The 25,624-nt window shown below is 38.4% G+C and overlaps 3 protein-coding genes across 3 annotated transcripts; 2 read left to right on the top strand and 1 right to left on the bottom strand.

Moving 5' to 3' along the window:
- Positions 1–875: 875 nt before the first annotated feature.
- On the top strand, positions 876–7,214 carry bloc1s4 (biogenesis of lysosomal organelles complex-1, subunit 4, cappuccino). The gene is made up of 5 exons (XM_053489734.1): positions 876–1,332; positions 3,793–3,864; positions 3,974–4,075; positions 4,182–4,316; positions 5,950–7,214. The coding sequence occupies exons 1-5, from the start codon at positions 976–978 to the stop codon at positions 6,049–6,051; spliced, it is 768 nt and encodes a 255-aa protein (XP_053345709.1). The 5' UTR covers positions 876–975; the 3' UTR covers positions 6,052–7,214.
- A 1,628-nt stretch (positions 7,215–8,842) lies between these two features.
- Positions 8,843–18,186, top strand: asns (asparagine synthetase). The gene is made up of 12 exons (XM_053489644.1): positions 8,843–8,917; positions 9,771–10,026; positions 10,483–10,720; positions 10,943–11,128; positions 12,085–12,186; positions 12,268–12,395; positions 13,607–13,733; positions 14,421–14,527; positions 14,620–14,720; positions 15,722–15,803; positions 16,536–16,691; positions 17,614–18,186. Exons 2-12 carry the CDS (start codon positions 9,778–9,780, stop codon positions 17,821–17,823), a joined length of 1,686 nt encoding a protein of 561 aa, XP_053345619.1. The 5' UTR covers positions 8,843–8,917; positions 9,771–9,777; the 3' UTR covers positions 17,824–18,186.
- Positions 18,187–20,634: 2,448 nt separating this feature from the next.
- On the bottom strand, positions 20,635–24,266 carry tac1 (tachykinin precursor 1). Its single transcript, XM_053490171.1, has 5 exons — positions 23,804–24,266; positions 22,970–23,072; positions 22,766–22,789; positions 22,080–22,136; positions 20,635–21,314 (listed from the first exon to the last, which is right to left on the bottom strand). The coding sequence occupies exons 1-5, from the start codon at positions 23,915–23,917 to the stop codon at positions 21,268–21,270; spliced, it is 345 nt and encodes a 114-aa protein (XP_053346146.1). The 5' UTR covers positions 23,918–24,266; the 3' UTR covers positions 20,635–21,267.
- Between the last annotated feature and the right edge of the window lie 1,358 nt (positions 24,267–25,624).

Below are 25,624 nucleotides of genomic sequence, written 5' to 3'. Positions count from 1 at the left end.
GTCTGTGCGCATGGAGTTTGCATGTTCTCCTCACGCTTGGTGGGTTTCATCAGGGGGTTTTGGTTTCTTCCCACATTAGTCTAACTGGCATTCCCAAATTGTCCATATTTACCCCGCTTTGTACCCAAAGTCTCCTGGAATATGAGAGGGGCTTTGTGCACTGGGGGAGACAGTCGTGTTGGAAAAGAAATGAGCCTAAAAACTGTTGGAAGAATAGCATTGTCCAAGATGTTTGGTATTAAGATTGTTTTTCACTGGGGATAAGGCGCCTGATTGTAACACCTGAATTCAATAATCAACTGGTTCAAACACTTTTTAAATTCAAATTTTATTTGTCACATACACAGTATGATATGCAGGGAAATGCTAACACGACCGCCCATGACCGGAAATTAAAAAAGGAAAAAAGAGTATTTAATAAAGAAATAAAATATGAAATAAGAGACAATTATACAAATATAGAAACCTCTCTGTGCATATAAAAACAAAAAAATGTATACACAGAATAGTATGATGTATATAGTATATAATATATGTATATAATATATAATAGTATTAAAAAAAAAAATATATATATATATATATATATATATATAGAATTATTATATATAATAGTATATTAATATACAGTAATATTAATAATATCACATATATCAATATATAACGTATATCAATGAATTTTGTATTAAAATATTTATACAATTTTTTCTTTTCCTGAAGTGTGTATACATTTTATATATAAATTAAGAAAACAGTGATGGACTTTTAAACCACCAGATGGAAACTTTTAAAGAAGGAAAAATCAGTTCGCGCTTTTTTTTTTATCCTCGCGAGGATCCGTACAGGATGGTCCCGGTCACATGATGAATGCGGAAGTAACGCCTTAGCCTGCCTCTCTCTGGAGAAACGTCAGTAAACAAGACTTGAATTCCCCGTATCGTTAGAAAGGCACACGGTAAACCCGTACATGCGGAGATGGAGCATCGGTTACCCCGGGCTCCGGTGCTGTCCCCGCTGGAGGAGTCGAGTGAGGAGGTGAGCCGAGACAGCGGGATCGTGTCCCAGAGCGCCAGCACCGTGTCCATGCTGAGCGAAGGCCTGAGCAACGGAAACGTCTCCCAGAGCCCCAGCTTCGGGCTCAACGTCTCGCAGAGCCCCAGCTTCGCCGGGAATGTGTCCGACAGTCCCGGGTTCGGCGGCAACGAGACTCGGAGCCCCAGTGTGGACGGTGCCGCTGCACAGAGTCCCGTCCGTGATGAGCAGGAGGACGAGATCCTGAGACAGACCGCGCTCAGCTACTCCTCTTACATCCGAGCAGACGCGGGAGAGGAGGTGAGCAGTGTCCTCTGTCTCAGGGTTCTGCTGCTCCTCAGCTCTCAGTCTTATAGTTCTCCTCGTCAATGGTTCTGCTCCTCAGGGTTCTGCTCTACAGGTCTGATTCTTATAGTTCTCTTCCTCAGAGTTCTGCTCTTTATGGTTCTACTCTTCAGGGTTCTGCTCCTCAGGTTTGCTTCTTATAGTTCTGCACTTTATGGTTCTACTCTTCAGGGTTCTGCTCCTCAGGTTTGCTTCTTATAGTTCTGCACTTTATGGTTCTACTCTTCAGGGTTCTGCTCCTAAGGGTTCTGTTGCTCAGGTTTGCTTTCTATAGTTCTGCTCCTCATAGTTCTGCTCTTTATGGTTCTACTCTTCAGGGTTCTGCTCCTCAGGTTTGCTTCTTATAGTTCTGCACTTTATGGTTCTACTCTTCAGGGTTCTGCTCCTAAGGGTTCTGTTGCTCAGGTTTGCTTTCTATAGTTCTGCTCCTCATAGTTCTGCTCTTTATGGTTCTACTCTTCAGGGTTCTGCTCCTCAGGTTTGCTTCTTATAGTTCTGCACTTTATGGTTCTACTCTTCAGGGTTCTGCTCCTAAGGGTTCTGCTCCTAAGGGTTCTGTTGCTCAGGTTTGCTTTCTATAGTTCTCCTCCTCAGAGTTCTGCTCTTTATGGTTCTACTCTTCAGGGTTCTGCTCCTCAGGTTTGCTTCTTATAGTTCTGCACTTTATGGTTCTACTCTTCAGGGTTCTGCTCCTAAGGGTTCTGTTGCTCAGGTTTGCTTTCTATAGTTCTCCTCCTCAGAGTTCTGCTCTTTATGGTTCTACTCTTCAGGGTTCTGCTCCTCAGGTTTGCTTCTTATAGTTCTGCACTTTATGGTTCTACTCTTCAGGGTTCTGCTCCTAAGGGTTTTGTTGCTCAGGTTTGCTTTCTATAGTTCTCCTCCTCAGAGTTCTGCTCTTTATGGTTCTACTCTTCAGGGTTCTGCTCCTCAGGTTTGCTTCTTATAGTTCTGCACTTTATGGTTCTACTCTTCAGGGTTCTGCTCCTAAGGGTTCTGTTGCTAAGGTTTGCTTTCTATAGTTCTGCTTCTAAGGGTTCTGCTCCTCAGGGTTCTACTCTTCAGGGTTCTGCTCCTAAGGGTTTTGCTCCTCAGGTTTGCTTCTTATAGTTCTGCCCCCAGGGTTCTGCTCCTCATAGTTCTGCTTCTCAGGGTTCTGCTCCTAAGGGTTTTGCTCCTCAGGTTTCCTTCTTATAGTTCTGCTCCCCAGGGTTCTGCCCATCATAGTTCTGCTTCTAAGGGTTCTGCTCCTCATAGTTCTGCTTCTAAGGGTTCTGCTCCTCAGGGTTCTACTCTTCAGGGTTCTGCTCCTAAGGGTTTTGCTCCTCAGGTTTGCTTCTTATAGTTCTGCCCCCAGGGTTCTGCTCCTCATAGTTCTGCTTCTCAGGGTTCTACTCTTCAGGGTTCTGCTCCTCAGGTTTGCTTCTTATTCTTCTGTTCCTTTTAGTTTTGCTCTACAGATCTCATTCTTATAGATAGAAAGATACTTTATTCATCCCCATGGTGAAATTCACATATAGTTCTCCTCCTAAGGGTTCTGCTCCTCATAGTTCTGCTTTTCAGGTCTGCTTCTCATAGTGCTGATCCTAAGGGTTCTGCTCTTCAGGTTTATTCCCTATAGTTCTGCTCCTTATAGTTCTGCACATCTTGTCTGTTTCTTATAGTTCTGGTTCTCAGGGTTCTGCTCATCATAGTTCTGTTCTTCATAGTTCTGTTCTTTAGGGTTCTACTCTTTAGGTTTGCTCCCCATAGTTCTGCTCCTGAGGGTTCTTATAGTTCTTATAGTTCTGCTCCTGAGGGTTCTTATAGTTCTTATAGTTCTTATAGTTCTGCTCCTGAGGGTTCTGCTCTTCTGGTCTGTTTCTTATAGTTCTGTTCCTCAGGGTTCTGTTTTTCATGTTTCTGCTGCTTTTCAGGTCTGCTTCTCATAGTTCTGCTCCTCATAGTTCCGTTCCTCAGCGTTCTGCTCCTCAGGTCTGCATCTTATACTGTAGTTCTGCTGCTCAGGGTTCTGCTCCTCATAGTTCTGTTCTTCATAGTTCTGCTCTTTAGGGTTCTGTTACATATGTTTCTGCTCGTCAGGGTTCTGTTCCTTATGATTCTGCTTCTTATAAGTTGGTAATATAGTTGTAGTTTAGTAAAAGTAATTGTTGTAACATAGTATAGTACGATGATTGTATTGATATGGTAGTAGCAGTGGTGTATGTGTGTATGTACAGTGTGTATTTGTAGGAGTATTATGGTATGGTGGTATCGGTATGGTAGCGCCATGACCAGTAGTGGCATGGTCGTAGTAGTGGTGCTAGTACTAAGGTATAGTCATAGCAGTAAAAAAGGTAGTATAGCAAACATGCGACTTTTGAGCACACTGCATTGTCTCTGGGCTACATTTATGATTTGTTTCTGCATCTGTCGCAGATCTTAAGTCTGGAGAAGAGTCTGGAAGAAATGCTAACCCGAGTGGATGAGTTTGTGGGGATGTTGGATATGGTGAGTTATTCACGCACGCAATCACATTTATAATTAATTTATAATAAATCATGTTATATATTAAAGTATGACATTAATTCACAAATAATATATATATATTTTTTTGCAGATTCGGAATGACACCTCTCAGATCGTGAACATTAGCCTGCCTCAAATTTACAAAAAATCCGAGGACATGAGACAGATCTACAGAAAAATCGATAAGCTGGAGGTATTCGTACTATATGTGTGGTGTGTTATGATGGGCTAATCTGCAACAATATGGCTTATAAGTGTGTCTTCACATTCGTTCTTTTTTTTTATTTTTTTATCTTTAGGCTTTTGTGAAGATGGTCGCGACCAACGTGAGTGTCATGGAGGATCGAGTAATCGAGGCTGAAGGCGAAGCCCGGACTCTACCCGGTGCTTTCAAAAAGATTTTCCGGACAATGAACGTCTCGGGATTATTAAACGTAAGTAATTTTACACAACTACACACACGCACACGGCACCCGTCAAAGGTTTGGACACGCCTTCTAATTTGATGTGCATTGTTTAGTGATTTATTTTCTACATTCTAGAACAATACTGGAGATTTCAAAACTATGAAATAACACGTATCGAATTAGGTAATTAAATAAAAACAAGAATAACAATGACATTCAGGTTTTAATTTGAGACATGAAGGTCAGCTGTTCTGGAACAATTCTTTCAAAAACTATTCCAGAACAGCTGACCATCCTTTAAAAAAATTTTTTTTTTAATTGATCATCCTTCAAAACCAACCACAATCCTTTTGAGGACTTTGTCCCACCTGATTCTTTTTTATCCAACAAAACCCAGAAGCTTTTCTTGAAGCTCCTTTCTGACCTACGGATATTTTCCTGTAAGATTTATTTTTTTCTATTTGGAAATCTGACATGCTTTTTGTACAGACTTAACAACAAAGTAAACGTATATCATATAGCTTGTGATAAAAAAAAAAACTACTTTTACCTACTTTTACAGAAAATAAGTGTGCCAAAGAAGCTACTTCTGAAGTTTATGCAACATGGAAGTGTCCGTTCTTTTTTTTTTTACCCTAAAAATTTCAGCCGTTTTGGAGAGATGATTTTATATGTGGTCATTTTTTTTGTCTCGCTTCAAGCAATAATAATTTCAAATATTTATTATTCATATTTCTTTTTGAGTATTGATACTAAAATCGGTGTAATTTTAGAAACATGATCTGTAAAAATCGAAGGTTTCTCAAAAAAATCTGTAGTGTCCGTAACCATGTCACATGCAACCATGTTTCAATATCTTAACAGTTCAGCATTTTAACAGATTAATATAAACTTTTTTCAGGTTGATGTCTTTTCATGTGAAATCTAAACTGGTCAAGTTTCATCTAAATGACAGTTAAGATTGTTGATTTGAATAAAAAAAAAAAGTAACGGACACTAAAACATAAAAGGCCGTTAAACTATATTTGGCAAATGTGTTTCTTTTTATCTGATGAAGAATATAAATATGTATGCACATCTCGGCTCAGGAGACGAGAAGCATTAATTATAACAAAAAAGGTGTGGTATGATCCTATTTGAAAATTCACTTTTTCATTGAGATGAGACAGTTTTTAGCACTTAATACATTGTTCTGGCCGACTGCAGACAATTCACCATAGGTCGAATAAGAGTTCGAATAGAGTGTAAATATGTCTCCACATCTTACTTGGAGAACGCACTACTTTGTGTCCTGTGTCTCGCCCAGGACTGTCCTCCCACAGAGATTATTCTCATTATAACAGGCATGACACGTCTCTCTTTATATAACTGTAATTTGATCACTGGTACTTCAGGTTCTGGTTCAAAGGCAGGGATTCAACTTCCTGCTTCAATCTTCATGATGATACACTCTACATGTATTTTATTTTTTTTATTTGCCCTGCACATTGTGTTCCACCTCTTTTGTTGCACCCAGACTGTACAAGCCAAGAGATTCCAGTTTCTCAACACTTTATTGTAAGGGTGTGAATTGCAGTATTGTTCGAGAGACAGGCTGTGATTCATCTTGCTTTTCTTTTTTTCTTTTCTTTTTTTTTTGTTTTTGTTCCTCCCTCCACAGAAACCATCCAGCCCCAAACGAGCACCGCAACAGCAGCAGCACCAGGAGATTCCCTCTGTGTTCAGGACTGACGATTTCTTCCCCACTCAGCCAGAACCGTGATTAACACACCGTAGCGTCAATCTCACGCCAAAGGTCCGAGCTGCAGGTTGCAGCGAGAGGGCCACTCGCCTCCGACAGCAATATCAGAGCGGTACTCGAGAACGCCAACACAGCCGAGCACTATTTTAGCACACCGGTAGATGGCAGCTAGTTTTATAACAAAGTTTTTTTGTTTTTTCGTTGTTGTTGTTTTTAAAGGACTTTTGTTGAAAGTGCCTCTCCTGGAAACATCGCGGTTTCACTCACAAGGACGCAGCAAACAGGCATGCGTCGATATCAGATATTCATATCACTCTATAAACACATATCATCATGGCAGATTACTGGTTTACGTTAATGTGCTCTTTATGTTACCATAGTAACAACTTACACAAGAACTCTATAACTGTACAGAATAAAACTCTACCTTCAAACTCAAGCACACTGAATTGTCTCAACTCTGCCCATGCGAGTAGGAGGGGTCGGATCAGATCTGGCTCCACCCACCACATGGTTAACATTTTACTGCGAATTACAGAAAAGTTTAATCAATGTAGCAAGAAACCGTAAAAAAAAAATCATATGCAACATGTCTAAACTGTAAAGAATGAAATCCGATACAAACTTGGCGAATATTTAACTTTAGTTTCCTTATAGATAAAAAAGGGGTTAAGTCACATCAACCCGAGTGTTCATACTTTATTTGTATTTCGAGTTAAATATCTCTATACACAGTATTACACAGCTGATCATCAACACATGCCTACTAGCCAATGCCAGAAAGACGTTCTGAGGTTTTTTAAATTGTCAATTTTTATAGTGTTCCTTTGATCTTGGTCCTTTATTTATTTTTTTGCCAGGATTTTTTTTTCCTCTTTCCTCTTTGCACTAACATAACTAATATCACGGTAGCTTGAACAAGCTTAATTTCAAGTTCGCGTTTGTTGTAATTTGATACGACGCCATGGCTGAGTGTGCTTCTTGTTCATCATATTGTAAAGTTCCACTTTCTCTTCTTCAGGCCACAGGACAAGAAATCTGTGGTTGTTTTTTATGCATATACTTATCCTTATGATTATCAGTAAGCTTGACTGTTAATTTAGCTAATTTAACGAATCAATTTGTAAGGAATGTACATTTAATTTATAATAAAACAAAAAGAAAATATTATTGTAAAAAGGACAGACCTCTTTTGTGTTTATTTTTACATTCGCTCATTGGAAGACGTTTTTCTTTTATCTATTCTTCTTTTCTCTCTCTTTTGTTCATTTTGTCTTTCTTTGTACTGCTTTTAAAGCACCACATGAATAAAGGTTTTTAAGGTCACCTTTCATATTTACAGATATCATGCGTATAATGAAGGCAGGCAGAATTAATGATGCAGGCAAGACATACGGTATGGAAACATTTGTATGTAATGAATCCCAATGATGTAAAGATGTTTCATAAAACATATTTTGCCTTTTTCTTTTTTACCCTATTATATATATTTAATTTAAAAGTAGTAACACTAGGTGGCACTGTGGCCTCACAACTTTAGGGTAGAGGGTTCGATTCCAGATTTTAGCCTTGGGTTTGTGTGCATAGAGTGTGCATGTACTTCATGTGATTGATGGTTTTCCTCTGGGTTCTTCAGTTTTATCCCACAGTCTGGAGACATGCATAGTAGGCGTGATAAGCAACATATATTCATGTTTAATGCAGTCTGAGACTGAATACATTCAAGCCCAGAGCAAAACAGTGCCACTGTTTGACTGCAAAACCAACTTAAACCAAAACAACTCTAACTTTAAAGCGACTTACATTAAATATTGACACTGAGCTTTTCTCTGCACATGTGGCTCGTGACATCCTCGCTGCACTGGGGACGTGATGCACAATGACAGAGGAGGCTGAAGTCTTGATTTTTCTGTGTCTGCATTAAAAGAATGTAAAACACTCATTTTGACTGGGTGACTTTTAGGTGGCAGATGTTAAATTTCAAACAATCGCTGGGTATCAGCGTTGCCATGACAAGAATGTTACGTTTAGTCTTAATCTCAGTATCTAAATCAAGTAGTTGTGCAGTTCGGATGACTGAAAGACTAACATTGTAATATTGCATTGGTAATTTGAGGTGTGATCTGGGTCCGGACAGAGAATGAGTGAGTGAGAGAGAGAATTACTTATAAATAAACAAATCCATTTACTGTAGGAACCTCTGTAATCTAACTAGCAACTGTGGAGGCCAATGGTGACCATAGTATTTATTCCCACTTGTACACCCATGGTAGGACTTCCAGTCCATTTTGGAAATTTGGGAACACCACGCAATTAAATATGCATGTCTTTGGACTGTGGGAGGAAACCAGAGTACCCAGGGGAAACCCATCAAGCAGACCCTGGAGGTGCAAGGCGACAGTGTTATCCACTACCCAATTGTGCTGCTAATTAATTAAATAAATAAATAAATAGCAAGCATAAAAAGCAATTTGTTCCCACATAGGCAAAAAAATAGAAAAAGACATTAATTGTGCAAAGTGAATAACTGCTCTGAGTGTGTGTTTGGGGGGGGGGGTAATTAAATTTTTCTAAAATATCTTTTATCCTAAAACATTTATTAATTTTAGGTATTTTTATAATATTAAGTAGTTAAAGGTAAGTGCGTGCTCTACATTTCGAGGTTTTTATCTCCTGTATATAAGTAGTAAGACTGTAAATGCATGGATTCCCTTATAAGAGCATAAGAACATCTTTGCTGTTTAACTCATAGACACGCCCATTTGTGTGGCCCCGCCCACCTCCCCGCGCACTATGACACCTGCGGTATCGTTTCATCATACGCGTTTGGGTCTCTCGTTTGTCCGCTCCCGGCCTCCGTAGCTCAGACTCATCTATTTCCTCAAAGGTAACGTAGCACTAATGCAGCTTTATTATTATTATTATTATTATTATACGTGTGGATTTCACGTTTTTCAGTTTTGTCATCTTTGCTGCTTTTAATATTCGATGCTTGCTTTTAAGAAAACATCGTGATTCAGTTTTCAATACTCTATCAAATTCTTCTATTTATCGTTTTTTTTGGTAATAAACATGTACAATTTTATGATGTTTATGTTTATAATGTTATTTAATAGTTGCACGGTTTATTCATGCAGATAGACGCAGTTTTGGGTCACAATTGCATCAGTCGCGCTGCTGCTGCTGAACCGATTCAAACGAACCGACTCTTTAAATCACAGTTTTACAAAGAAAAAAAATTATATTTTATTATTAGAATTCCCCGATAGTGTAATTTTATTCCACTTAGACATACTGTAAGGAATCATGTGTTATATTGTTTACTTTGGTAGTAAAATAATCTGAAAATTAATAATTTAGTTTCTGTTTAAACGATTTGTTCAAAAGAATCGAGTCTGTTAAATGACTCAGTAGACTCAGTATGCCTTCAAAATAGTAATAAAGAGCAAGTGTTTTAAATTAACGTATATTAAATAATGTTTAAATTGTATAAGAATCCATTAATATGTCATATCATATATAATATATATCTGGTAATAAATAATGATTTATGCACCAACTGTAAAGCCAAATAGGGGGGGGGATGAGGGGCATATGGAAAAGGGGCAGATGATGTAATGCCAGGTGAAGTGTCATCATGTTCACAAGTTATAACTGTACATAACATAAATAGTCGAAATGTCTTCAATGATAAATGACGTATATAATGAATGTATGAATGTATAATTTCCTCCCAACAGAAACACAATGTGTGGTATTTGGGCCTTGTTTGGCAGTGATGGGTGCCTGTCGGCTCAGTGCACCTGTGCCATGAAGATTGCACATAGGGGTCCGGATGCTTTCCGTTTCGAAAACGTCAACAATTTTACCAACTGCTGTTTCGGCTTCCACCGTCTGGCCATCGTGGATCAGCTGTACGGGATGCAGCCGCTACGCATTAAGCGTTTCCCTTACCTCTGGCTTTGTTACAACGGGGAAATCTACAACCACCACAGGGTGTGCATGCATTTTGATTCATTTTTCTAAATCCTGTCTTTACTAGAAATATAATACACATCTGGCCTGATTCAAGTTTAAAGATATACAGCTTTTTTTTTTTTTTTACTATTGACTTTGAAAAAAAAGTGAAAAATTGTTATAATCAAAATATAGATTATGTCTTTAGATATATGTTTAAGAAGCTATATAAACATCCCCATTTTGCTATTTTGTCCTGTTGAGTTTAGGTCCTGTACAAGATCCCCTTGTTATTGTGATTAGTAGAAAGGAGACACTTTAATTTTCACACACACTGTCTTCACCATTCAAATCTTTAGTGTCTGTGTTTCCATCATAAGCCTGCTTTTGATATTATTCAATCCCAGACACTACCTTTCTGCTGGATGAATTTATTGGTTATACAGAAGTGATAAACTATTAGGTATCAGTTCATTATATGTTCTTTTCTTAAAGCTGAGAAAGCACTTTGAGTTTGAGCACCAGACCAAAATGGACGGAGAGATAATCCTCCACCTTTACGACCGGTTCGGCATCGAGAAGATGGCGTCACTACTGGACGGCGTGTTCGCCTTTGTGCTGCTGGACACTGCCAACAGGAAGGTTTTACTGGGGAGAGACACGTATGGTGTCCGGCCTTTATTCAGGATGCTGACTGAAGATGGCTTCCTCGCCGTGTGCTCAGAGGCCAAAGGTGATTGTTCTGGGTTGTCTATGTGTAATTGTTTTAGGTCATTTAAAATGAACAGAGAGTCATGATGGGCATCAGTAATAAAATACGGCATAGGTTATGTTGTAAAAATATATTGTTTACGTTATACAGAACGTCCATGTAGTGAGCATGTATGGTTATTCGTGATCTAAAAAAAGGTAGCAGGAGGAAAAAAAATTGTTTAAACATTGTTTCGCTCTTCAGGCTTGACCCAGATTACTCACTCCATGTCCAACCCTGTGAAGATCACCCCGTTCCTACCAGGTCACTTCGAGGTGTTTGACCTGAAGCAGAATGGAAAGGTAGAGTCCATTCAGCTGGATCGGTTTCACCGCTGCACAGAAGAGCCCAAACATGCTGCGTATGACAACGCCGAGAACCTCGGCACAGGTAAGAACGTACAAGTGGGGTCAACCAAGCTCAACTGATTCTGTGGCAGCAGCACGATGCAAAACATTTTGTGGGGGAAAAAAAAACATCTAGTGAGTTAAGCTTCGCAGACAGAAATGCCTCGTTAATGAAAGAGATCCGGGAACAAGAACAAGACTGGTTCAAGCTAACTGGAAAATTGTGGTAACATAAATAACCACTAGTTTAGACATACAGGAAATAAGCAACACGTTTAGGCAGATGGGCTACAACAGGAGGAGACCACCATCTTTATGGAAAAGAGCAGATGTTCCTAATAAAATGGACAGTGACTGTATATGTTAGGTTAACATTGCAGACATTTTTATCCAACACATTAAGGTCAAGCCTTTTTAAAAGATAAAAAAAAAGAAATTATAATAATGTGTTGTTCTCCACCTGTTAGTGTTGCTGTGCATATATATATATATATATATATATAGGCTTTAAATATAATGTGGTGCTTTAGCATCACTACGATAATTTAATTTTTTATTTGTTTGTTTTTTTGTTTTTGTTTTCTAACATAACTATCAGTTTTTAGTGTTGTTTTAGCACCAAGCTATCAGTAACTTTAATAGCTTTATTGCTCCGTAGTAATAATTTCCAGTTACAGTTTGTAATTAGCGCTAACGTGAAGTTTAAATGTTATGTCTGATTTTCCTGAGTCATGTCTATGTTATATGAGATATAATGACACATATATTTGGGAAATATTAATATTCCTTACACAATTGTGTTGTTTCCACCCTCAGCTTACACACGCCTAGCCTACATGCTAGCTAGTTAAATTGTAGCTAAAGCCCCCTAAGCTAGCCTAAGCTTAGCTTTCTCCCCATGACATGAAATCTTACATGAAAGTGTATCAAAAGCACAAATATATGGTGTATATTTAATCTGTTTAAATATTTAAACAGTTCAAACTGTTGTTTGTGTAGGTTTTGCTCTAGAAACGGTAAAGAACAACATCAGAATCCTGTTTGAAAACGCTGTGAGGAAGCGCCTCATGGCCCACAGGAGGATCGGCTGTCTCCTCTCTGGTACTCCCTCTCATTCCTTCTTCCTCCTTTACAAACCCATTCTTTACTTGATGCTTGTTTAGACACTCTCCTGATTTCTAGGTGGACTTGACTCCAGCCTCGTCGCTGCTACGCTTGTCAAACTAGCCAAGCAGCAGCAGCTGCAGTATCCCATTCAGACGTTTTCTATCGGTGCAGAAGACAGTCCGGACGTCATTGCTGCACGCAAGGTCATTATTAATCTGTAACACAGCGTCACAGTGATGATAATACAGTAACATTTCAGAATTGGGTAGTGTTGAATTTTTTAAACACTGTTAACAGTTAGCATTTACTTGGTAATTGAATGAAGCCTGCAGTGAAACATTTCTGTGTGAGAGCTTCGCACTGAGACACGTTCGCATTCTTTAGTCAGAATAAGTCTATCACCTAGTTTTTAAAACTTATTCCTATTTAATTATGCATTCAGTCTCGGTAAGACCGGGTGATGCATTATTAAAGGTCCCATATTTTACTATTTCCTTAACCCATGCAGAAGGCCTGGGTTTAATTCCCACCCAATCACCAGTCTCTGGATGCAGTGCCGACCCCTTGACAGGAGCAGCCGAAAGAGTAACGATAGACTAAACTTTAACATTAACATTAACACAGGTCTCAGAGCTCCCCCAGTGTGTGTGTGTTAATGCTCCAGCTGAAATACCCTTAAAATAATGCATGTTATATCTCAACGCCATTTATGTCGCTCCTTTTCCAAATGTGTCATTTCAGTGTCAGAGTCATGCTCCTCCGAAGAGCAGCTTCTTATATCACAGTAGGACATCTAATTGGCTTGTTTAAACCCTAGTCCATACAATAAATGGGGGAAAAGAGAAAAAGCAAGGAAATTTTTCCCATCACAGGTTATTTCTTTCTTTCTTTCTTTATTTTTTGTGGACACAAAAATATGACACTGGAGACCCAGTCAAAAAAAAAAAACATTATTAAGAAAAACTACATAAGGTTTATTAAGAAATAAACATACCATTCAAGACAAAGAGTGAAATTTTCTGACTAATTAAACGAAATGGTTCTGAGTATGTTGTGGACCGAGCCAATACTGCATGTTATTTTTACTGTTGTTTAGCGGCAAGCTATCAGGAGACACACACAAAGTAGTTGTTGCTAGTCACAGTTTTGTTGGTAATTATCGCTAAAGTGAAGTTTAAATGTTATATACAGTATGTTTCCCAGAGTGTTTATTTACCAACATATCCAAGTGGAATGTTAATATTCCAGACACAGTTCTCTTGTTTTTGCCATCACCTTACCATCACTCTAAAAAGTTTTTTTTTCTAAAATGTCTTCGTGCCTACTGTACATGCTAGCTAGCTAAATTGTAGCTAAACTTCCAACTGTTTATATATAACAGTGTTTTTTGTTTGTTTGTTTTTTTATATTCTAGGTTGCAACCCACATAGGCACCGAACACCACGAGGTGATTTTCACCCCAGAGGAGGGCATCCGTGCTCTGGAGGAAGTCATCGTCCACCTGGAGTGTTACGACATCACCACAGTCCGCGCGTCAGTTGGTAAGCCCGGATGTTTCAGCAGCGATATTACAAATTATGCAATTTCTAGCGCATAACACAGCCAGATGTGAGGCTGGCAAAGTAGACCAGGACTCATTCAGCATGACGGCGTGATGATTGTTACTCTCGCCTAAATTTTTTAAAAAAATTTTTGCAGACGTAGATTAAACGTTTTTCATTTGATCTGCTCAGCGAGCATAACTGATGAGAGCAGTCTTAGCGACCTTTCTCTTTTCGTCTGATTTATTAATATGAATTCCTTGGTGCTTAGACAGAACAAATGCTCTAAAACCCTGCGCTTGAAGCTGCTTGACGATTTTATGGTTTTAACTCGCTCCACTTAATAATGATGAATGATTGGTGTAGGAGTGCGGCTGCGATTTCTTTAGGGGGGAAATATAAATCAGTTCCGCCTGATTGATCGTCACTGAAGATGTTAGAGCAATGCTTTGGAGGTTTTGCTTTTCAGCGTGGGATGTTTTTCTTGTGTAACAAATAAAAAGCAGAGATGTTTATTTATTGCATGTCAGATTATTTTGTGATTACTTTTCTTTCTCCTGTGGGATATTTGCCATAGCAATGGAGTCATAATTTATAGCTGTAATAGAGGACTCAGTTTTATTTTAGCCAGTATAATGGTGCTAAAGCAAATCTTTGGTTTGTATTTTGTGTCTTTTGTTTCTCCAGGCATGTACCTGATCTCTAAATACATCAGAGAGAAGACAGACAGCGTGGTGATTTTCTCTGGTGAGGGATCTGATGAGCTGACGCAAGGCTACATCTACTTCCACAAGGTACACTTCACTTAAATCTAATACTGTAAATCAGACACCAGCCTTTTTTGCATACCTGGCGTCTCTGAGTAAACGTTTGCCGTGTCCTTTAGGCTCCGTCTGCCAAAGCTGGAGCGGATGAGAGCGTGCGTCTGCTGAATGAGCTTTATCTGTTCGACGTGCTGAGAGCAGACAGGACGACAGCCGCGCACGGGTGAGATGATGATGATGACGCAACATTCATGCTCGCAAATTCACGCCTTCTGAAGTTTTTTAATCCTACACTTCTATAGAAGTGGAGATACCCTAGGTCAAATAGAAGTAGAGGTCTGACATGTAAATCAAGGACTTTTACTTTTACTTCCCTTCTGATTTCAAACTCCTGTAACATTAAGCGCATCACGAAGGAAACGCAATTACATGTAATGGTCAGCAGGTGGCAGGTCAGAAATTCTGGCTTTAAATACTGTAGTAAAAAAAAACTGTACTGTAGTTATAGTATGTTACGCAACACCCCGCAGGAATGTAGTGAAGTGAAAGTACTGTACAGACATTTCCAGTACGATGTAATGAAGTAAAAAATACAAACTATCTTCTAATAAAACTACTCAAAGTATTTAATTTAGTACAGTAACAGAGTCACTGATTAATTCTACGTCTGCAAGTCTTATGCTGCATTCGGTAGCTGCAGCTTGTTTTTCCCCACCTACATGTGGGGAAAACCAGCTAATACACACCTTCCGTCTTCAAATTTCAACTCCTCATCTTGGGCTAGTCTTCCTTCAAACAACTACCAGTTCTTTCCACGTATACGGAGTATGACATCAAATCAACATGGAGTTTAAAGCCATATTTGTTTACAGCAGTTACTATACAGACTAATTACTGTTCATCATCAATATTAGCATAATCACTAACGTTAGTCATGTTGCTAAGATACCTGCAGTTGTTGCATGAAGTATTATTACCCACTGTAAAACTGCGCTTACAGCAACAAAAAATAAAAAAAGACATGCCTTCATGGACGCATCCATTTTTTTTCACCACTTCGCACATCAAAATTAAAAGACAAGTTCAGAAATCATTTTTTAAGTTAACACTTTAACACATGGCATTGCCATACTGACCCCTGGTGGATCATTTGTAAACAACAGTTTGGATTTTTTCAGTTAGAGTATTTTGAATTTTTGCTTCAAATCCTGTCTCTCTCTTTAGTTTGGAGCTGAGAGTGCCTTTTCTGGACCACAGGTTTACTGCCTACTACCTCTCTCTGCCTGAGGACATGAGGACACCCAAGGTTAAAACTCTCTTCTGTTTTACGTTCTTCTCTGATGTAAAGTTAAAAGCACAAAAAGCTAATTCCTGAGCTGCCTCTAGTGGCCATAATCACAATGTTTATGACTTAGATTTTAAATGCGGTAAATACAATCAGGTTGTGTTAGTATAACGATTGCGGCAATATTTGTTCATTTAAAGATATCAGTGTGGTTTTGAATTTTGACATAATGTCTACTAAATGTAGAGCTTCATACCTTTATTATATACTCCACTTGGTATTGAAGCTTATGCAAATAAAATAACGCTTTTATAAGGAAACGAGTTTGAGTGCCTTAAAGTTAACAGAAGTTAACTCAAAGTTGATTATTTCCCAATAAAAGGGTGTTAATTCATGTTATTACTTATATCATAGCAGCTATAAAGAGTTGTTCCCCTTAAAAAAGCTGCTCAAAAATAAACCTAGAGAAAAACTAAATACAAAAATCCCATCTAATACACATCCACTACACATAAAAAAGTTACTATTAAATCATTGAATTGTACAGTAACTATTATCGTTACTATAGAAATATAATATATACTATAATATAACCTGTAATTTGCACTCTGTCATGCAAGCTTTTATAATAAAAGCTTTTATATAATTTAATTTATAAACAAAGTAATTTTTTTAACTGTTCATGATATTCCAGAATAAACCACATTGACTTTCCAATAAAATAAATAAATAATCGTGTGTTGTGGGAAACAGGATGGTGTGGAGAAACACCTTCTGAGGGAAGCGTTCAAAGGACTGGACCTGATTCCCGATGAGATCCTGTGGAGACGCAAAGAGGCTTTTAGTGACGGAATGACGTCCGTGAAGAAGTCCTGGTACTCCAGCTTGCAGGAGCACATCGAGTCTAAGGTACCTTCCATGTGCGGAGCGTCGTGCTGAAACAAGTGTCTAAACGAATGTCCGGACTGGACGAAATCATCTCTTATGTTTAAGTGTCAAATACAGTTCTTTTGCTTTACTTTGCAAGAACTGCTTAAACACCTGAAAGACATTTTTCTTACATAAATAAGAACATGCAATAAGAAAATGAAAAATGCATTATATTTTAAAGTGCAAAAGTGTTTAAATTTGACAAATGAAATAAAACAACGTAAAATTCAAGTATAATTCTTATTTAAAGAGGTATATTTATACGTGTTATGTAAAAAAATTTTTTGCCACCTTGCACTTTTTTTCTACTAGGTAGAAACCTAATGTTCAGGTATGTTACTAAACCCTTTCCAGTTTGTGTCAACAGAGGTCTGAGTGTTTACAGAGGTCACACTGACATTGATGAACATTGATTGAGAGAAAGGGAGAGAGAGAGATTTATTCTAATCACTTACACTTTTTTTGCCAAATTATAGGAGTAAATATCTCCTCATGGTCTGTTAGCTGTGAACAGGCTTGTAAAAGTCTGGAGTTTGTACCCAGTTCCACACAACACTATTCCAGCCAATCAGCAGCAGGGAGTGTTAGTCTTTGTTATTGTTTTATATAAATAACGGTCAGCTCGCCCTGGTAATAGTGTCACCTCCTTGGCAATGCGCAAGCTTTAATTTCAAATGTCAACAATCTTTCTCCAGCATTGTTAACTCATAGTTTAATTACATCTTTGATAAATCTGCCTGATTAATGTTGTGTTAAAATATCTACTTTGAAATGCTGAAATATGATATTTTAAGATTATTGATTATTCCTGCCCCGAGTGTCACTATAACGCACTGAGGATGTTACACGTTTATCATTAATGTGTGTTTCTGTTGTATTTTGTCTCGTGACTCCTCCGCAGGTGAACGACACCGAGTTAGAAAAAGCGGCTCAGCTGTTCCCCTACAACCCGCCCACCACCAAAGAAGGCTTCTTCTACCGGCAGATCTTTGAGAAGCTTTACCCAGGACGCTCCGAATGGACGCCGCATTACTGGATGCCTCGATGGATCAAAGCTACAGATCCCTCAGCCAGAACCCTGTCCATTTACAAACCGGACAAAGATCAGTAACGACTGTGGAGTCCCGCTGCACACATACTGTATCACATACATCCTGCTGCCTTTCTTTCTGTTCTGCGTGCCTTTCTATCCAAAGCATAATGCAGAAAATACACTTGAAACATGGGTATTATTTAAAGAATAGTATACTTGGGAGCAAATGTAAACCTTAACATTTATAATTTGTATTGTACGAATCCAGGTTTAAAACAATACAGCACTTATTAACCATTTAATATCTTTTTTCTTTCGGAATTTTCTCTTTTTCCCTAAATTTCTTTTCTCCCTCTCTATGTTTCCATGTCATTTCTATCAGCTGCGTGATGATGTGTCCGAACTTTAAGAATCTTAAAGCAGTAAATCTTATCAAACTCCTGTGTGTGTTTTTTTCCCCCACATGGTCCACGTCATTTCCTCCTGTGTCTGACTACATCAAAGTAATAAAACGTGAATTCAGACGTGACAGCCAGTGCAAAGTGGCTTCACTGACCAGCTGAACACGACAGTATGTACGGTATACCGCTTATCCTGTTCAGGGTCACTGGAGGCTGAAAAGTGCTTAAAGATACAACTTAAATAATCGGTTGTTTGTGTCACAACCTCAGCAGCGACCTCATTTCCCCTCTCGTCTGTTCCAACCAACTCAGCAGTAGCTCATCACCAGTATACTAATCACAGACCTGATCATCAGTCATCACCTGCATCAGTTTCTCACTGGTTCATGTCTTAACTTAGATGCTTGATTGATTCATAGGTCACTGTGTGGCTTAAACCAAAAACATCCCTTTGAAACTGCTCAGGGATTTAACATAAATAAGAGATTTTTTAAAAAGTCTGGAGAACTGTTCCTCAAAACTTAATAGAAAAAAAAATACAAGACAGTTTGACTCTTTGTACAGAATGTTTAAAACAAATGATTGGTAGCTCAAGGCCTTTATAAAATTATATTTACTGTATGAGCTATTTACTTATGATGGTCTGAATGAGTAAATGCCATTTTTTTTATAGAAAATAAAAAAGGTAAATTTTTTATAGAAACAAATTAAACCTGAACATAAATCAACAAAAACAGTTATAAGATGTTTAGAAGAACAAAAAGAAATTTCAATATGACGAATGTATGGTTTGCTTTTGACGTTTTTACAAAAGCAATTAATACATATATATTTATTATTATTATTAATTAGTTTTCTCCATTTTCTTGTTTAAAAACCCTAATTCTCTTTTTCACATCATAAGGCTTGGTTTTCTCTCTTTATATATATATATAGATTAGGTTAGATTAGATTCAACGTTATTGTCATATATGTGTGTGTGTGTGTGTGTGTCTCTGTTATTAATTCTTGTTGCCACCAAAAGTCACATAATCAGTTGAATCGAGTTCACCTGTTCTCCTATTGTTGAAGTGTCACGTGATCACAGGATCCCTACACCTGGTCCTCAGGGTTTGATTAATACAGACACTACGTATATGAATAAAACTTTCAGAAGACCATCCCACGGTTCTGTGGTCTGTTTTTCTGATTGCTTGTAAGGACACATTGAAGGAAACTTGTCCTTCAGTTTTATCCCATTAAGAAGAGAAACAGACCATAAAACACCACAATTTTGTTGTGGATTAAGAGAAACTGGAAACTCAGGAGCACTGCACGAAGAACACACGAGTGGAGGAAACCACGATGCTGTAAGTGCAAAACTTATTAACATACCAATACTAGTCAGTCAGTTTACATTTTAATACTTGAGAGGGATTACATGCTGTAACATCTTGTAACAAATTTTGTCAGGGTGTTGGTTTTTTCCTCCTCTACATCAACTTATCTTGTATACAGGGTCGCAGGGGCCTGGAGCCTAACCTAGGAGACTTGAGGGGTACATTGTGGACAGGGTGCCAATCCATCACAGGGCACACACACACACACACACACACACACACACTATGGAAAGTCTCATCTGCATGTCTTAGGACTGTGGGAGGAAACCAGAGTACCCAGAGGAAACCCACCAAGCATGGGGGGAACATGAAAACTGAAATGCACACAGACCCCGAGGTGGGAATCGAACCTGGACCCTAGTGGTGCATGTAGACAGTGCTAACCACTACACCATGATGCTGTTTTTTTTTCTTTTCTTTGTATTTACTTATTTATTTTTCTTTTGCTTTTAACACTTTTATCAGTGTAAACCAACCAAGAGGAGAACTTTTAATAGTAAAGTGATTGAAAATGAATAAATAGTGCTATTATAGTGATATGAAATAAGCCCCACCCTCTGGATGAGTCAATCGTAACGTATGCTTTGCAACTTGTTTACTTTTTTTGTATGTGTTCATATTTTTTGGCACCTTTTTCATGGACATGCAGATATCAGTATTGACACGTTTTTCTTAATGAATAGCACCATGGCCCCACACCTCCAGGGTCGAGGGTTCGATTCCCCCCTTGTGTGTAATTTGCATGTTCTCCTCATGCTTGGTGGGTTTCCTCTCACATTCCAAAGACATGCAGAGTAGGTTAACAAGCGTTCCCATTTTGTGTGATTGAGTGTGTGCCCTGTGATGAATAATGGCACCCTGTCCAGGGTGAACCCCATCACATGCCCAAAGTATTCTTTGATAGACTCCAGGCTTCCGTCAAACCCAGTACAAGATAATCGGTGTAGAGAATGAATGAATGAACCAATATTTCCATTACGTATGTGTATACAGTTGTGTTTGTGTCCATTACAGAGAAGTCACACATGTACATAAATGTTTTTTTTTTATTTTTATTGTTCATGTCACATGTGATCACATGTTGGCATGATGTGTTTATTTGGGTTCATGAGAGCAATTTCAATGCATAATGTGGTGCAATGTATGAAATGTACTGTGTGTGTGTGTGTGCTTTTTCATAGGATATTCTGTTAAAGTTCATTCACTCCCATGTAAAATGTTAAATTTTATGTTTAACACCTCATTCGATGAAGCACTAAATGACACTGTAATGACATGCTCACGCCACTAGACAGCGCACACGCTCCACATTTACAACCACAATGTTTCCAAGCCACAATTCCCCCAATAGTGAAAATAACTTTAATATTTAATTATAACGTTAAGCCACAGCTACAGTGATGAACAGCTGAGAATGACAAACATGACCAAGTATTTACAGCACAGTCAGATGGTGATCGGACAATGACGAGGCACTATGCAGAGTTTGGCAGTGCAAATAGTCCACTAGTATTTTTCAACGACTTGGACAGTAACAGGATATTACAGATCGGACGGTATCAAAACGTCCCCTTCCATTCCTAGTACACAAATTGGCACGGTTAGTGCTACATCACACACGGTGGGGAAAACAGATTGCTTTATTGGAGTCTAGAAGATGAAATGGTGGGGAGGGGGGGGGGAGGGGGGGTTTGAAGATAAGCGGTGTTTCGACTGAGCGTTGATGGAGGTCGGCCTGTTTGTCAGCGCCTTTTATCGTAGTTCTGTGAAAAGACCCAGTCGTACGAATCTAAGACAAAGAGAGAAACATGAGTAACTTTGCAGAACCAGAGGAAATAAAAATAGACAAAATACAGGAGAAATATGAAGGGTGATAAAAGTTGATGATGTATTCGAACATTTTGCATCCAAACAAACACTCATCATTGAGCGATGACGGCAATGACCTATGACTTTACACCAGCAGTTAATGCTGTGTAGGTGAGAATCACAACATCTGCCAACCCACAGGTGAACACAAAACAGTGCTACTTAACAAATAATGAAAAAATGTGTTTCATAATTCTACAGTACCTACTCCACAACATAGAAACATCAGTTTGTCACAGGGAATTTCCAATGATTTATATTTTTTTATATTTTGACTTTTTATATTTCTATTATTCCTATCTATCTATCTATCTATCTATCTATCTATCTATCTATCTCTCTCTCTCTCTCATATATATATATATATATAATGTCTGGACTGGATTGTAGAGAGGTCCATGTGACAGTTATAATTTATGGGATGGCTAAATTATAAAACTGCATTTCTTTCTGTGGGCTGTAAAAAAAACCTGGGCTTCTGAAGTATTAATGCAAGTTTTTTCCTTTGATCCATATTGTACCATATTTATTATTATTTATTTATTTATTTATTTTAGATCTGTAATCCTAATTTGCTATTTTTCTACACATGAACAAAAATTCACTTCACTTTATACTGAAATAAGTGCTACAGTATTAGTAGGGTTTGGAAATGATAATATTTTACATATATATATACACGTACCAGGTTCCTCTTGGCTTCTTTTACCCATCAGCCCCACAAAGGAGTTAATTTTATGCCCTGCAAAATAAATACAAGCAAAGAAACCATTCATGAGCTGATCGATACATTAAACCTCTCATTAATTAAAGTAAGTGTTGTTTTAACCTTACATGGGGACTAAAAAGCTGTGTGGTGAAATACTGTGGAATGTGATAAACAAGACTCCAAAATAGATCATGTAGAGTAAAGTAAGGCACTGCATGAACAGTGTAATTAAACAGGGCAAACGTGGTTGAGCACTAAACAGGCTCCTGTAGCGTCGTGTGTGTACACTGTGTGTGTGTGTGTGTGGGTGCGATATGGGTGAAGGACCTCCTGCATATAAAATGTTCCTCTTATCGTACATCAGTGAGATCTACTGTAGATAGATGGATAATCTATGATCAAATTAGATTAGTTGTAGGCTTGTATGTCTTTAGTAAATACGATAAGATACAGTAAGATATCTTTATTGTCAATATACTAGGCACAATGAAATTTCAGATAAACATCATAAAATGAGAAAAGAAGGAACATTTTAATAATATGCAATTGACTATAAAAAAAGTACATACGTGTCTTTCATGCATGTTAGATATCTTATAATTTAGTGAGCTCCAACTACACACATTTTACATACAACTTATTTAAAAATAGGAATGACTTACTTTTTCGTGTAATCTGTGTGTTACCTTTTGGGAGGTAAAAAAAACAAACAAACAAACAAACAAACAAAGAATGAACATCTGGTGACTCCAGCAGCCGTGTGTAAACTCTTAATATCACTGATGGGTTTATTGATCTACTTCAATCCTACTCTATAAAGGTTTGAAGTGAGAGAGGAAATGAGGAGTGCGATGAATTGGTCTTACCGGAGGAGCGTTTCCCCATTAGACCGATGAACTGATGTGGCCGAGGTTTTCTCGTTATCCGTCTGAGTATCTCTCTGAAGGGATTGGCTTGAAGCCAGTCATCCTAGGAAGGATTACTTGATTAGTGGAAAATGAGATGTCGAGGATAAATGTAGGGCAAAATGCTTTAAAGCTGCCGGTGAGTAAAATCCTAAAAGGTTAATTAAGTCAGCCTAATATTTTGGTGCTTATTGAAACAGTGTAGAGCATCCAGGATGAAAGGATTCATTTGTGGAGTTCCTGATTTAATAATAAAATTTATAATTTTTATTTATAATAATAAAAAAACTTAAATTTGTACAAATTACATTAGCTTTTTATATTTCAATGTCATGTTCATAAAATACCCATAGCTCTTTAGAGAGTGCTTGGATGTCTTCCAGGGTGCAAAATCATATAGGAGACGTGCGATGCATATAAAACACGCAGTGATCTGTTTCAGCCCTGGACAGCGACACAAGTCCATTTACAATAACTTTAATTAAGCTGTACATTCATGGATTAATTATTATTATTATTTTGCATGAATTAAGCTCAAGGTGTTTTTTCATTCTGTTAAATAATGATACATGTAGTGCAAAAGTTAAAAACACAGCCGCAAAAGTATAATAATAATAATAATAATTCTAAAAAACACTTAAAGCATAATTAAAGCTATCATACTGCACAACATTTTAGAATTTGCACATGATTCATTAACAAGCTACATAATTTTCTATCTAAGCCAATAAAATACAATACAATATTTTTCCCCCTTTTTTTCTTTTTTGCTTCTTTTTTTTTAAATCCGCTTACCTGCATTATGGAGCCGTTTGGCCAGTAATCCTGGTCTTCATTTGGACCAACTTCCTCTGCAAATACTTCATTTAATGCTAAAAAAAGGACCACTACTGATAGGAGCAACTTCATCGTGAAGCAGAGGCACAAAAAAAGAACAAACGTCCCAGAGTCAGTGTCCTCCTGAACGGGTGCTGTGGAGGACTGAGAAAGAAAAAGAGAGACAGAGAGAGGGAGAGAGAGAGAGTGTCTGAGCAAGAGATGCTGTGAAGGACCGCTCCTGTCTTGTTCCCCTGCTTCCTCTTTTCTCTCTGATCAGAGACACACAGCGTCTTTTATAGCAGAAAATAAACAAATGGACTTGGCACGCGTTTCCCCAAAAACCCTTCCTCTGACCCTGATGTCCTTCACAAGAGTTGAAGCCTCTGAGCTGACCGAGTTTTACCTTCTTTTGAACCCAGGTGAAGTTCCTATAAACTGTGCGCTGCTGCTTTAGTGTGTGTGTGTAAAGGGGAGGGAGAAGACGACAGACAGTGACACTCGCCTCCTAATGAGTTACGTAGGAATTACTAAAAAGGTACTTAGGGGAAGGGCGGAGAGGGGGGGAACAGAGCAAGAGAGCAAGAGAGAGAGAGACAGAGAGAGAGATCCTGGAGCTAAAACAAGCAGACTAGAATACGTCAGAGTGTGGTTTTGCGTCAAACTGATGAAAAAAGTGACTTTCTGAAACTATTTGAAATTGCAGATATTGATTTTTTTTTTAAGAAGGGGTAAAGGAAGAAAAAAAAGCAAATCTTTTATTTAGCATCTGTGAAAACCATAAAAGATCCTATTTAGAATCTAAAACAAAATGATCTTGGCTCCACTTAGAACCACCTTCTTAAATTAGAACCACAACCATCTAAAAACCTTTTGAAGACCCCTTCTTAGCCTAAAAGATGGATGGATTGATTGGACCATCCTTATAGTATATTACTCCTTATGTGACATGTCCACTAGGCAGGGTGAGAAAACACTGCATCGTCGGTGGCTTCTAATCTCCAGCTCACCTCAACCTCTTTGAACGGGACGCCATGAATAAAATGGGAATCAAAGTGTCAGTCAATGAGTAACGCAGTTGATATGAATGCACAGACTGATAATCATGTCTCTGTTCTTCTAAGATGATGATTACTCCCCTCTCAAGCCAGCAACCACAGTCACACAGGATCTGCCAGGAATCGGCTGCTGTGCTCTCCCTCTCAGCACGAACTTCAACTTTGGCTGCCACCAGAACCAGGCACACTTGCTGTACTTATTCTCCTGCCTGTTTCCTTCCCTTGCTTCCATCATGTTCCTTCATGGCTGTTCCTAACTGAAACACCAAAATCTTATTCCTCTGCCTGGTTTCTGCCTGTGTTCTGTCTTTACTGCTGTGAGCTATCACACTAGTGGGGGCCCAGACCCAAGTATGGAATAAATTTTCCCTTGAGTAGCAGAACATCACCCAGAAGATGGTCGGAGGTCTCAAGGTCAAAACAAGTGGCTGCCACCCCATCGTCAGATAAATGAGAGTGCTTCCCTACCCAGCACCTCCTATCATTATATCCCTCTCTATGAATGAGGCCAGGACTGTAACTATGTTAAAAAAGATGAAGAAGGGCAAAACTTAGACCAGAACCTCTTGACCTCTGTGCTTTTCATCATCAAAGAATTGTGGGAATTGGGAATTGGTTTTACACGCTTTGAACTCCTGTTACTTAAAAGCTCAACAGTTAAGAGTGTCTCTTTGGGATCGTTAAAAAAGCCTGGTAGGAACAAATGTGTCCATTCTGCTTGCCAATCAAATATGTTTCAGAT

This window comes from Clarias gariepinus, chromosome 28 (genome assembly GCF_024256425.1).
Source record: "Clarias gariepinus isolate MV-2021 ecotype Netherlands chromosome 28, CGAR_prim_01v2, whole genome shotgun sequence".
NCBI lineage: Eukaryota > Metazoa > Chordata > Actinopteri > Siluriformes > Clariidae > Clarias > Clarias gariepinus.
Note: the sequence above shows the minus strand (reverse complement) of the source record. Positions and strands in the feature narration are given on the sequence as shown.